This window comes from Chenopodium album, chromosome 10 (assembly GCF_948465745.1).
Source record: "Chenopodium album chromosome 10, dcCheAlbu1.1, whole genome shotgun sequence".
Lineage (NCBI taxonomy): Eukaryota > Viridiplantae > Streptophyta > Magnoliopsida > Caryophyllales > Amaranthaceae > Chenopodium > Chenopodium album.
In genome coordinates, this window is record NC_137843.1 from 5,115,164 (window position 1) to 5,127,880 (window position 12,717).

A 12,717-nucleotide genomic window follows, 5' to 3' on the forward strand; every position below is an offset into this window, starting at 1 on the left:
TTACACAAATTTCGAGTCTAAATAAATAAAGACGGGAAATAAATAACAAATGAATTTATATTAATATATGAATTTTGGATACAATCTCTGTATAAAAGTTTATAATAATGTAAACTAAATCCCCTGATTCTGTTCCGCAGCTTGACGATGACACGTGTGTGACACTTGTAGGTTGACGTTTGATAACGTCGACTTGTGAACGCAGGGGGACGTTTGATGATGTTAACCTGTATTCAAGGGTTTTGTTTGAATACACCTGGACGAGGGCTTATGAAGCTTAACCCCGTTTAAATGTGTTTGAGTGTATCTGAATAAGTCGGCACGAGTTTGATGTGCTTGTTGACTTACTTCAGAGAGAATTCCGTTTGACTTTTATGAGCTCATGGAATAATGATTTCTGGATCCCTTCAACTGATGGAGAAATGTGTATTTATAGGAGATGAGAACCCCTTGAGTGGACTTAGTAGGTTTGTGTCTGGCCTATTTTATGACTTAGAAGTCTTTTAACCTGGTTCGTTTGATTTATTTTATAACCCGAATTAATTCGGAATATTTATTTGGATGAGCCAAAAATAATTAAAATGGATTATTAACATGATTTAACCCTAATTAATTTATTTAATTTAATGTATAACACTTATAAAATTTCCGTGTCTACAAATTGCCCCCTCGAGACTGCGTTACATACACGATTTAAAGTGTTTGGCGTGATAAGGTCTTGACCCTTTTGCTTAACTTGGGATTTCCTAGCATTTTTTTTTTTTTTTTAAAGTACTGAATTTGATTTATGGAAATTCTTAAGTACCAAGTTTAGATTCCCAATTACAAAAGATAATTGTCAACCGAAACCTATAAAAATAAGGGATTTGACTCCTCTATATCACATTATTACGGTAGACATACTTTGATGAACAAGGTAGCCGACTTTCCCCTGCAACTGCTCATTATTGTTCTTCTTGAATTTGCAGCCGCAAAGGTAAATATTCGAACTCGTACTTGTATTTTTTTCCAACTAATTATCTAAGACTTAATCACAATTACATCTTGCATTGTTTTTTTACAGTCTTTAAGAATTTCCCCTGACATCCCTCTTTCGATTGTCGCCGTCGCAAGGAACTTGATAATTTTGGAGTATCGTTGCAGCAAGTTAATCGTCAACAACAATAGGTAATTAATACTTAACTTCTGCCTTTCTTACTGTGATTAATCAATTCTCATTCATCATGATTCAACCATGATTACTACTCCATGAATTTGTAGCAATAAAAGCACAAGGATTTGGAGTTTCCTGACTTCGGAGCAATTGGTTTTTCAAGAAATTTTCAAGAAACCAAACATACTCACGTCCAGTAAGTTTGTTTGCTTTTTTTTTTTTCTTCTTTTTTTAATTGCAATTTTGTCTCGTATTGCGATGCTGCTGAATTGATTTTTGTTGGATTTCCGTATAACAATTATACTTTTTCTTGGCTGACATAAAAAGCTTACAATTTACATGTGTTTATACTACGTACATAAAATATATGGAGCACACTGTAGTTTATTGTTATGTGTAAACACATTAAAATTCCTGTGAAAACTGAAAACTATATCTATTATATAATCACCACAATCCCTAATACTCAAATTCTATTGATCATACTTTTTTTTTTTTTAAATTTAACACCAATAACTATCCATCCGATTATTTTAAAAAAAATATTTTTGTATGGTATATCCCGTGCAAAGCTAACAGGCCGACGTTCATACAAATACAAACAAGGATTAGCCGTGTTGTTTCATGAATTACGGTTGCTAAGTGCTAAGTTACTCTCCTATTTAAACAAGGATTGATTATAATAATGAATAAAATTTCCATAAAATTATAACTTTTTATCCATCTTTCTTTCTCCGCTTTATATATGAGTACTTCGTAATTCAGAAAAACTTAACATAACCCATCAATCTCTGTATCTTCTCTTTCAACGAAACAATAAAAAGAGAAAGAGAGATAATGATGCCTCTGCTTCCTCCATAGCAACTTCGCGGCTTCCTCTCACTCGACATTCGCTGCCACTGCTTCCTCTCACTCGACATTCGCTGCCACTGCTTCCTCTCACTCGACAGCGACTTCAACAAACAAGTATCAACTTAAAGTAATTTACTAATTTCTATCATATTTTTATTTTTTTGTTATTTTGGTTCATCTACCCAATTTAGAGATGCATGGAAATAAAAAGTTTTTATTTTTTTTATTTTGTTTTTAGTTAGATTTAGATAACTGATTTGTTTTTTATTTAGTTTTTTTAATTTGTTTTTTTTTTTTTTACTTCCTAGTATTTGTTTTATTTCTTTTTCCTTTTTCTGTAATTTTTTGTTCTTGTTTTTGTTTCTTGTAATTTCTTTTCCAGTTTTTGTTTGGCTGATTTAATTTTATTTTTGTTACCCTTTTATTAGTTGCTTTGGACCTTGCTAGAGATGATTAAGTATTATTTTGTTTTCTTATATTTAAATTGTTTTCGATATTCTTAACTAAAATAGTGATTGAGGGTTTTAATTAACAGGATTTTTTTTGTTTTGTGTTTTGGATTTTAGCATTGACAATTTAAAGCATGGCAAAGAGAAAGAGAGATAATGAAGTTTTGGTGAAGATGGATTTTTACCCTTACCTTGATACGGTAAACAGGCATAATCTAGATTTTGATTTCGAGAAGCAATGTTCCAAGTGTTTTAAAAAGGAGGATGTTTATGCTTGTTTGGTATGCGGCAAGTATTATCATGGAAAGCGTTTCGAATCACATGCATATGAACACAGCCGCAACTACAAACATCATGTTTTTCTTAATTTACAAACGGAGAAATTTTACTGTCTTCCCGATGGATATCAAATATTTGACTCGTCTCTAGATGATATTCGTCACGTTCTAAATCCAAGGTTTGTTTCTAATATATTGTCCGTATCAAATTAAATTAATAATACTTTTGAGTTTTTTTTTTTTTTTTTTTTATTTATTTTTTTTTTTTAATTGTGTAACGCAAAGAGTATTGAATGACCTAAATATTTCAATGTGTATTTGTTTTTTTGGTGATTTATCTTTGATATTTTGTATTTGTAAAATCAGGTTTACTTCGGAACAGATTCAACAGCTAGATAAAAGCAAGTTGTGGTCAAGAGCTCTTAATTGTTCTTTTTACCTCCCTGGATTGGTATATTCTTTAACTTCACCTAAATATTACTTCCTCAGTTTTTTTTACCCGCTACACTTTCACTTCACATAAATATTACTTGTTTCGGTTTTTTATCCGCTACATTTTGACCAAAATAGTGTTAAAAAAAACAAGGAAGAAGTAATACTCTTCTTTCTGTCTTGTTTAATTTTCTAGTTCCTTTAAATAACGAGTAAAGTGTTTTATGTAATAGTTTAAAAATATATTGTTTTCAGGTAGGACTTAATAAGTTGAAGGAAGCTGATTTTGCCAACGTTGTGATTCAAGCACTCGTACGTGTTACACCTTTGAGGAACTTTTTCCTAGTCCCAGAGAACTACAAACATTGTAAATCTTCCCTGGTTCACCGTTTCGGAGAGCTCATTCGAAAAATTTGGCATCCAAAAAATTTTAAAAGACAGGTATATTATATATTAGCATATTTAAATTTCAAAAACTTCAGTAGATTTTGGTTTTTTCAATTTTTGATTTATGAGTACTCATCAAACTAGGTTCGACGCTTCAGTTGGTAAATCTCAATATAAATGATTTCACTTGTAGATGCAATGAGTATAATTTAATTGAATTATTATTATTGCAGGTAAACCCCCATGAATTTTTACAAGCTGTGATAAAAGATAGTGATAATCTTTTTCAAATGAGTGTACAATCTGACCCAGTTGAGTTTATGTCTTGGCTCCTTGATACTCTACATTTGCATCTCACAAGTTCAAACAACAATACAAGCATCATTACCCAATGCTTTCAAGTAATATCTCTATCTATTTATTTATGTACAAACTTGATACAATTGCATGCATGCTATTATGCTAGTATTATGTCTTGTCGCAATACGTCTAATTGGTACTATTTCGTGTTACTATGATGGCATGTCTTGTCATAGTACATCTAACTTGCGAAACTCTCCCTTGGGTATGGGTACTAGACACATGTTCAAGTGTAAACTCGATTAATTAATGTAAAATCTCCAAGTAGTATTTAAGGAATTACTCCCTCCGTCTTTTAATATCTGCTACATTTGACCAAAAAAGCTCTCACATTTTTTTGGTCAAATATAGCCTATAATATAGGACAGAGGGAGTAATTGTGTATATATATAAGGTAAAATGAAGAGTGTGAGCAACATGGAATTTAACTTAATTTTCACAACGTATGTACAAGGAGAATTGGAAGTTGTCAAGGAGATACAAAGTAAAGGTATAAGAGAATATGGTGTTGCAGCTGCTGATGATGGTGCATCTGAAAATTCTAATGCTCACATAGAGACATTCACAGTGCCATTTATAATGCTTGACCTAGATTTGCCACCTCCACCACTCTTTAAAGATGCCTTGGAGAAAAATATAATCCCTCAGGTACGTATTCAATGCATATATTTCTTGCTCAAAGCCTTTGATTTATGTTGTCTGTGCTTATATTGTGTTGACAATTTGGAAATAACGAGTACTTGTTAAAAAAGATCGTTTGGTACAAAATGTAAATGCAATTATATTCTAATGGTTATGCTTGTTGTTTCCAATCAATAATATATACCTTGTTTCCCCTTTTTTATAAACTTTGTTTTTTGATGCATTTTTTCCATATGCATTCATAATGTGCAGGTTCCACTTTTCAATATATTGAAGAAGTTTGATAGGGAGACCATAACAGAAGCTGTGCATCCTCAAATAGCTAAGATGCAGTATCGTGTCACAAAACTACCACCTTACGTTATTATGCACCTACGGCGATTTACCAAAAGCAACAACTTTGTTGAAAAGAATCCTACCATTGGTATATGATCTCATCTTGTTATTGATATTTTCAAATCATTTTCTTCCATTTTTTAGTGCAAAGTATCCTAATTCAAAAAAAATTCTCGTATGTAGTTAATTTTCCAGTGAAAAACCTTGAGATGAAAGATTACATTGCTCTCAAAGATGCCGAGAAATTTTGGTCAAAATATGATCTAATGGCAAATATTGTCCATGAAGGCACGCCTATCCAAGGATCGTATAAAGTCTGCGTTCAAAGAAAGTCGGAGGATCAATGGTAATTTTGTTACATTACATTATCTTGTTTTTTTGTGAATTTTTGCTTAATTTACATTTGAAACTTAACGAGTAGTATTCTTAATTTTTGACAGTTTTTCACTTTCTTTTGTTGGATATTTTAATAATTGCAGGTATGAGGTCCAGGATTTGCATGTTTCAGAAACAAAAGCTGAGATGGTTGCCCTTTCAGAAGCATACGTGCTCATGTATGAGCTGCTATCGAATCTTTGAAAGCCACACAAGTAGAATAACACTGATCACCTTAGGCTTAGACTTTATATTAGTGACTTTATCTTTTCAGTTTTTTAAATTCCTTACACTAGTATGATAACTTTTATGTATGAAGCAAAAATTAAATTAAAAAAAGAAAAGAAAAAAACCTAAAAGTTTTGGCTGGAAAATTTTCAATGTAATCGTGACAGTGCGACACGTGTACTCCTAAGATTTTATTTGGGGATTGTTTTAGTATAGGGTATAGATCTAGACTCGTAGATTTTGTTAAAATTCTATCACTGTATATTGTTTTGTTAAAATTCTATCTTTCCTCAAATTGCTTATTAGATGTGAAAGTATTGCGTAATATGCTTAGACCAACTTATTAACAATTCCCCCAAAATTTATCAAGTTAATTCAACAAACGTCATTCATTAGCAAAGTTTGCACTGAAGGAATGCCTTCTCCATTGATCGAACAAGGATTTATCTTCTTCATATGTCCAATTTCCTTAGACGGCGGTGGCCCCGTTCCTGATTTGTATGGTACGTAGCAGTTGGTGGCGTTTAAGTGTAGCAAATGAATGAAGATCGTAAAATCGTAAGAAATATTAAGGATTCCCTTTTGCTCTATTTATATTGCTGGCTTAACATCTGTACCCATCTAAGTGTCGAGTGATAAGAATACTGTGTGTTACATTGTTACAATCTTACAGGATATTGCCGTCCATCCACATAAACCTCGCATTAATTATTTTCTACGTACACTCCCAAGTCCCATCAACCTTACTTGCAACTAACACTTATTATTATTAGTAGTATTAGTTCTCTTTTTCACTAACAACAATATAAATCTCTATATACATACCATGCATACATAGTTGTATAAAATTTTAACTTTGTCCTCACCTTATAATTTTCCTTTAAATCTGTATAGGATGATATCTGGGCATGATCGATATCTTGCGAAAGCACATGACCAGACCACAAGAAGATGCTGATATGTTACAGAAAGAGCACATGTCGGCCTGCCGCAATTTAACACGTGGCAACAGAAGCTCAACACTTGGCACAAAAGCCTCTGCATGGATGAGAGCCACCTGTCAAGGTAAACTATTATAAATAGTTGGTAAGACCTCATTAATGAGGGCATTAATTACTCTCTCTCTCTAATCTCTCTCTACTTTCTCTCTCTTATTTATCTTCTTTTCTCAAACACTTTTTGACTTTATCATCGGAGTGGTTATCCCCGGATCACCCCGGGGTTAGCTAACTTCTTCTCATTGTGTAGGTTCTCAGCTTGCCGATAGGAGTATCAGAATCTCAGGTCCGAGTTCTTGGAGGAGTCGGGATCAGACAGAAACAATTTGGCGCTAGAAGGAGGGTACAGTTGATCACTTCTATCGCCTAAGAACCTCACACAAAATATATATACAACAACAATAATCATGGCCGGAAACAATTTTAACAATGGAATACCAGTAGGACAACCCCAGGTGGAGATAGTAGATGAAACCCATACCCTAGAGGGTAATCAGTTCCATATGCCGATAACCCCCTCTACAGGAGGGGGGGGAGGCAGAGGATCCTATGGCGGCATTCACTCCAGATGAATTGGAAACAGCCGCAAGGGTGATGAGTGCAATGAGTAAGAAGAGAAAGGAGGCTGAGGCGGCACGGGCTGAAAGAGAAGCTGCCCAGGCCGATAGAGGAACATCGCACCGTCACCAGGAGGAACAACACAATCAGCTGGAGAACTCGTCAAGGAGACCCCGACATGAGTCGTCAGAAAGGACGCACACAACATCACGGCAGGATGAGCAATCCTCGAGTCGTGTTGTGGATACCAGAACTCAGCAGCAAAGAAGCTCGCAAGTAGCAGGTCAAGCAGTACGCACGGTAGTGCAGTTAAGGGCATCCCCATTTGCCCAGCACATCTTAGATCAACCAATGGAGAAGGTGAAAATGCCGACTTGTAGATATGATGGAAGAGGGGATCCGGCAAGATTCATAACATCTTATGAGGGACACATGATGCTGTACACAAACTCAGATGCAGTTTGGTGTAAGGTCTTTCCGACAACTTTGATTGGGGCTGCAGCCGATTGGTTTAACAACCTTGAAGTTGGATCAGTAGATAGCTTTGAAAGACTGACTGAGATGTTTGTAGGGCAATATGTCAGTAATAGCGTAAGGCAGAGAACTTCTAGAGAATTGATGGCCGTGGAGCAGAAACCAGATGAATCTCTGAGGGATTACATCAGGAGATTTAACAATGAAGCAAACACTATTCCGAAGTTACAACAGGAGATAGCCGTGATGGCTTTGATGAATGGGTTAGTTGATTCGGATTTCAAAAGGTATCTTACAAGGAAGAGTCTGCCGACATTGGCGGCAGCGTTCAGCAAAGCTCACGATTACATAAAGAGCGAGGAGCTGTTGAAGACGAGTAGCAGGCATATGGTGACTGGAAAGGGGTAAAGTCAAAATGAGGGGACCTCGTCTGGAGGGAGCAGGCCGAGAGCTCCTGCCCCAGGAAGGGGAGGAGGAAGTCGGCAAGATACCAGACCGACAAGGCTGCCAATGAGATACAGCACCTACACCCCCCTGAATACACCAAGGGCTGCAATCTACTCAGTGAATCAGAACAGAGAAGATTGGTCAAGGCCGATTCCCATGAAAGCAAGGTCGAGGGACGTGAAGAAGTACTGTATGTTCCATAGGGATGTGGGGCATTATACAGAAGAGTGTACCCAATTGAAGGACAACATTGAGGAGTTGATCAGGAAAGGGCACCTAACACAATACCGGTTGAATACCGGCAGAAATCAGCAACCAACACAAACAGTTGAGAGGCAGCAGATAGAAGCGGGGCCCGAAAGGACACAGGGGAGGATAGTCCGACAAGGGGATGCAGGAGTACCACCGTTATCTACAGGAAGAGTGGATGTGATAACGGGGGGGCCAATTCATGGAGGGACGATTAGTGGAGCGAAGAAGCATTTAGCGGAGCACCGTCATCTAGTTTGTGCTTTAGATGTAGATAATCGTCCTCGGCCGGCATCAATACCACAAGTTGTATTTACGGAAGAAGATGAACGAGGTGTAGTGTTCCCACATGATGATCTGTTAGTCCTGATAACCAAGATCAATGGGGCTGACATCAAAAGGGTGCTGGTGGATGGAGGTAGTTCAGCGAACGTGTTGTTTATGCAGGCTTTTACCGAAATGAATATAGGAAGGCAATACTTGAAACCGGTATCATACCCTGTGATCGGTTTTAATGGGTCGACAGTGAGGCCAGAAGGGAGCATTGTGTTGCCTGTAAGGATTGGTGATGGACCACAAGCGAGGGATGTGATGGCAGAGTTTTTGGTGGTAAGTGTCAAGTCGGCTTATAACGCAATTATCGGCAGACCGATAATTCATGACATGCAGGCTGTTGTATCAACATACCATTTGGCAATAGCCTATGTATCAAACTTGGGAGCTGTGGAAAAGGTGTATGGAGGTCAGGTTATGTCGAAAGCCTGTTATGTAACAGCTTTGAAGAACCCAGTTGGTGATGTCGCAGTTCCATGCAACCCAACAAGGGAAGGTGAACCGACAGTGCAAGATTTGACAATGAAAAACTTTGATGCAAGACCTGAAGAAACACCAAGGCCGTTGCCGGGCGGAGAAACCGTCCAAGTTGAATTGCAGCCAGGCAACCCCAGTAGAACAGTGAAAGTTGGGGCAGATATGGATGTGGAGACCAGGTGTAACCTGATAAGTTTATTGCGCGAGAACGCCGACGTCTTTGCGTTCTCGGCCAGTGAGATGCCAGGCATACATCCTGGGGTAATGGAACATAAGCTGAATGTTGATAGAAAGTTTAGGCCGATAAGGCAGAAGAAGCGTAATTTCTCGACTGAGAAGATAGAAGCGATCCAGGCCGAGGTGAATAAGCTCTTGGCAGCAGGGCTTATAGAACCCTGTACATATCCCGAATGGTTGGCAAATGTAGTAATGGTGAGGAAGCCGACAGGGAAATGGCGAATGTGTGTGGATTTTACAGATTTGAATAAAGCTTGCCCTAAGGATTGCTACCCATTACCTCGGATAGATAGGCTGGTAGATTCGACCTCTGGTCATGCCATGCTTAGTTTTCTGGATGCATTCTCAGGATATCACCAGGTCAGCATGCATAAGGCCGACAGAAATAAAACGGCCTTTATAACAGATGTAGGTGTGTATTGTTATAAGGCAATGCCGTTTGGGTTGAAAAATGCAGGAGCAACCTATCAGAAGTTGGTGGATAAGATTTTTGAGAAACAGAAAGGGCGGAATGTTGAGGTGTATGTGGATGATACGATAGTAAAGAGTAAGAACAAAGAAGACCATATAGCCGATCTGAGGGAGACATTCGAAACCTTGAGAAAATATCAAATGAAGTTGAATCCAGAGAAGTGTGTTTTTGGGGTGAGATCAGGGAAGTTTTTAGGTTTCATGGTTAGTGAACGGGGGATAGATGCGAATCCCGATAAGGTGAATGCGGTGCTTCAAATGAAACAACCAAAAACCATCCGTGATATACAGAGGTTAACGGGCAGGATGGCAGGGCTAACAAGATTTATCAGCAAATCAGCTGATAAAGCACTCCCGTTTTTTATGGTGCTGAGAAAGAATAAGGCATTTGAGTGGGGAAAAGAACAAAGTGATGCCTTAGAAGTAGTGAGGAATCATCTTAAATCTCTTCCCACAATTGCCAGGCCTGAGAAGGGAGAAGTGTTACAATTATACATCTTAGCATCACCAAAAACAATAGCGGCCGTTTTGTTGGTAGAAAGGAAGAGACAACAACAACCGATTTACTTTGTCAGCCATGTCTTGAATGCGGCAGAACGCAGATATCCAGTTATAGAGATGATGGCTTTAGCTGTACTAGTAGCAGCCAGGAAGTTAAGACCTTACTTTGATGCACATCCGATAGAAGTACTCACCAATCATCCCCTGGAGAAGTCACTGCGCAAAATGGATACGTCTGGTAGACTACTGACATGGGCAGTAGAGTTATCGGAGTATGAAATAAGTTACAAGCCTAGGACGTCAATTAAGGCTCAAGCATTATCAGATTTTATTGTTGAAACCACATACACAGATGAAGAAGAGGAGTTGGGAACATGGCAGGTATCAGTTGATGGATCAGCCACAGCAACGGGGGCAGGGGCCGGAGTTGTGATAACGGCTCCAGATGGAAAAATATTTGAATACGCCATGAAATTTAAGTTCAAGGCAACAAATAATGAGGCCGAGTATGAAGCTGCGGTAGCCGGAATGCAGCTGTCAATAGCGGCAGAAGCAAAACGGCTAGTTTTGACAACTGATTCTCAGCTGGTGTCAAGCCAGTTTAGTGGGGAATACGAAACTCGAGAGCCAGCAATGGTGAAGTATATGGAGAAAATGAAACAGTTAGCAGCTCAGTTGCAATACTTTGAGATTAAATTGGTTCCGAGATTGAAAAATGCTCAAGCAGATGCATTGGCAAGATTGGCAAGTTCAAGCTTCAATGACTTGGAAAGAACAGTAATGGTTGAGGTTAAGGCAGAGAAGCATAGATGAGACGTCGGCGGATGTCTGTTGTGTTGAAGTGGGGGATCAATGGTATGATAAAATACTGGCATACATTGTTCATGGTGTAGGGCCAACAGACAAAGGAGAGCTGAAAAGGTTACAGAAGGATAGTGTGTGGTTCGTTATGTACCAGGGCCAGTTGTACAAAAGGGGGTTTTCATTACCATTGCAAAGGTGTATAACGGATGTGGAATCAGCAAGGTTAATAGAAGAATTACACGAGGGAAGCTGTGGAAACCACCTTGGAGCAAGAGCCTTGTCCAGAGAGGCAATGAGAAGGGGATATTACTGGCCGACAGTGAACACAGATGCAATGGCTTATGTTAAAAGATGTGAAAAGTGCCAAAGGTTTGCCCCAGTTATCAACTTGCCCCCGAACGATCTAACTCCGATACTGAACCCAATCCCTTTTGCCCAGTGGGGAATGGATATAGTAGGCCCATTCCCATCAGCCACAGGTGGAAGAAAGTATCTGATAGTGGGAATTGATTACTTCACCAAATGGATAGAGGCAGAACCAGTAACGAAGATAACGGCATCGGAAGTAAAGAAGTTTATATGGAGAAGCATCTTCACGAGGTTCGGGCTGCCAATGGCGATGGTGTTTGATCATGGAACCCAATTTGACTGTAAGCCAGTCAAAGATCTTTTAATGATGTATCGAGTGAAGTTTGCTTATGCAGCGGTATGCCATCCACAGTCTAACGGCCAGGCAGAGGCAGCAAACAAGCAAATCATAACAGCAATGAAGAAGAAGATCGAGGATGCAAAGGGCTTATGGGCAGATTTGATACCAGAGATATTGTGGGCAAACAGGACGACAATAAGAGAAGCCACAGGAGAATCACCCTATAACTTGGTTTTCGGGACAGAAGCGGTCATACCGGCAGAGGTTGGGTTGCCGACATTTAGGGTTCAGCATTACTGTGAAGACCAAAATGATCTACTCTTACGACAGCAACTAGATTTTCTGCCAGAGCTAAGAGAAAAAGCAGCAGTTAAGTCAGCTGCATTTAAAGAAAGAATGTCCAGGGCATACAACAGAAGGGTATCTCATAGGCCCTTAGAAGTAGGAGATCTGGTACTACGAAGAACAGCAGCAACTAGTAAGGGTAATGAAGATGGGAAGCTGACTGCGAATTGGGAAGGGCCTTATCGAATAAGAGATGTCGTCATCCAAGGATCATTTTATCTGGAAACCCCGGATGGGACACCTCTAAAAATGTATGGAACTCGGCTGTATTGAAAAATACTATGTGTAATGAACAATCCTTATTTTTTGAAGCTGATATCAAGAAAGATATCGGTAATGAATGAAGAAGTATTCAGACAATGCGCATTGAAATAGGCATCCTCCATTTAACAGAACATCGTTAAGTGGGACGGACAGCTAAAAACCGCTTCCATGAAGATAACAGTTATACAACCTGATCAGTTGTATACGTTAACTCATGAGGTTGCTGGTTCAAAATATAAATACCGGCCAAATCAATTCGAGTATACGCCGACATGAGGCGTAGCTCAGAAAATGATCGCCGAGAGGGTACCTAACTGGCTAAAACAACACAGCAGTAGGTGACCAATGTTATAATCTAAACCAGCAACAACCGTTCGCTTTCACGTTCGCAGCTCAGTGTGCATAGCTCAAACGTGAA

At 38.6% G+C, this 12,717-nt stretch overlaps 2 protein-coding genes across 2 annotated transcripts; both read left to right on the plus strand.

Annotated features, from left to right (window-relative positions):
* The first annotated feature begins 2,108 nt into the window (after window positions 1-2,108).
* On the plus strand, window positions 2,109-5,547 carry LOC145563251 (uncharacterized). Its single transcript, XM_081623698.1, has 9 exons — window positions 2,109-2,911; window positions 3,099-3,183; window positions 3,420-3,605; window positions 3,785-3,949; window positions 4,362-4,401; window positions 4,468-4,559; window positions 4,806-4,977; window positions 5,073-5,235; window positions 5,369-5,547. The coding sequence occupies exons 1-9, from the start codon at window positions 2,589-2,591 to the stop codon at window positions 5,466-5,468; spliced, it is 1,326 nt and encodes a 441-aa protein (XP_081479824.1). The 5' UTR covers window positions 2,109-2,588; the 3' UTR covers window positions 5,469-5,547.
* Window positions 5,548-8,032: 2,485 nt separating this feature from the next.
* On the plus strand, window positions 8,033-12,308 carry LOC145564621 (uncharacterized). The gene is made up of 3 exons (XM_081624887.1): window positions 8,033-9,489; window positions 10,201-10,475; window positions 11,131-12,308. The coding sequence occupies exons 1-3, from the start codon at window positions 8,033-8,035 to the stop codon at window positions 12,306-12,308; spliced, it is 2,910 nt and encodes a 969-aa protein (XP_081481013.1).
* The last annotated feature ends 409 nt before the right edge of the window (window positions 12,309-12,717 follow it).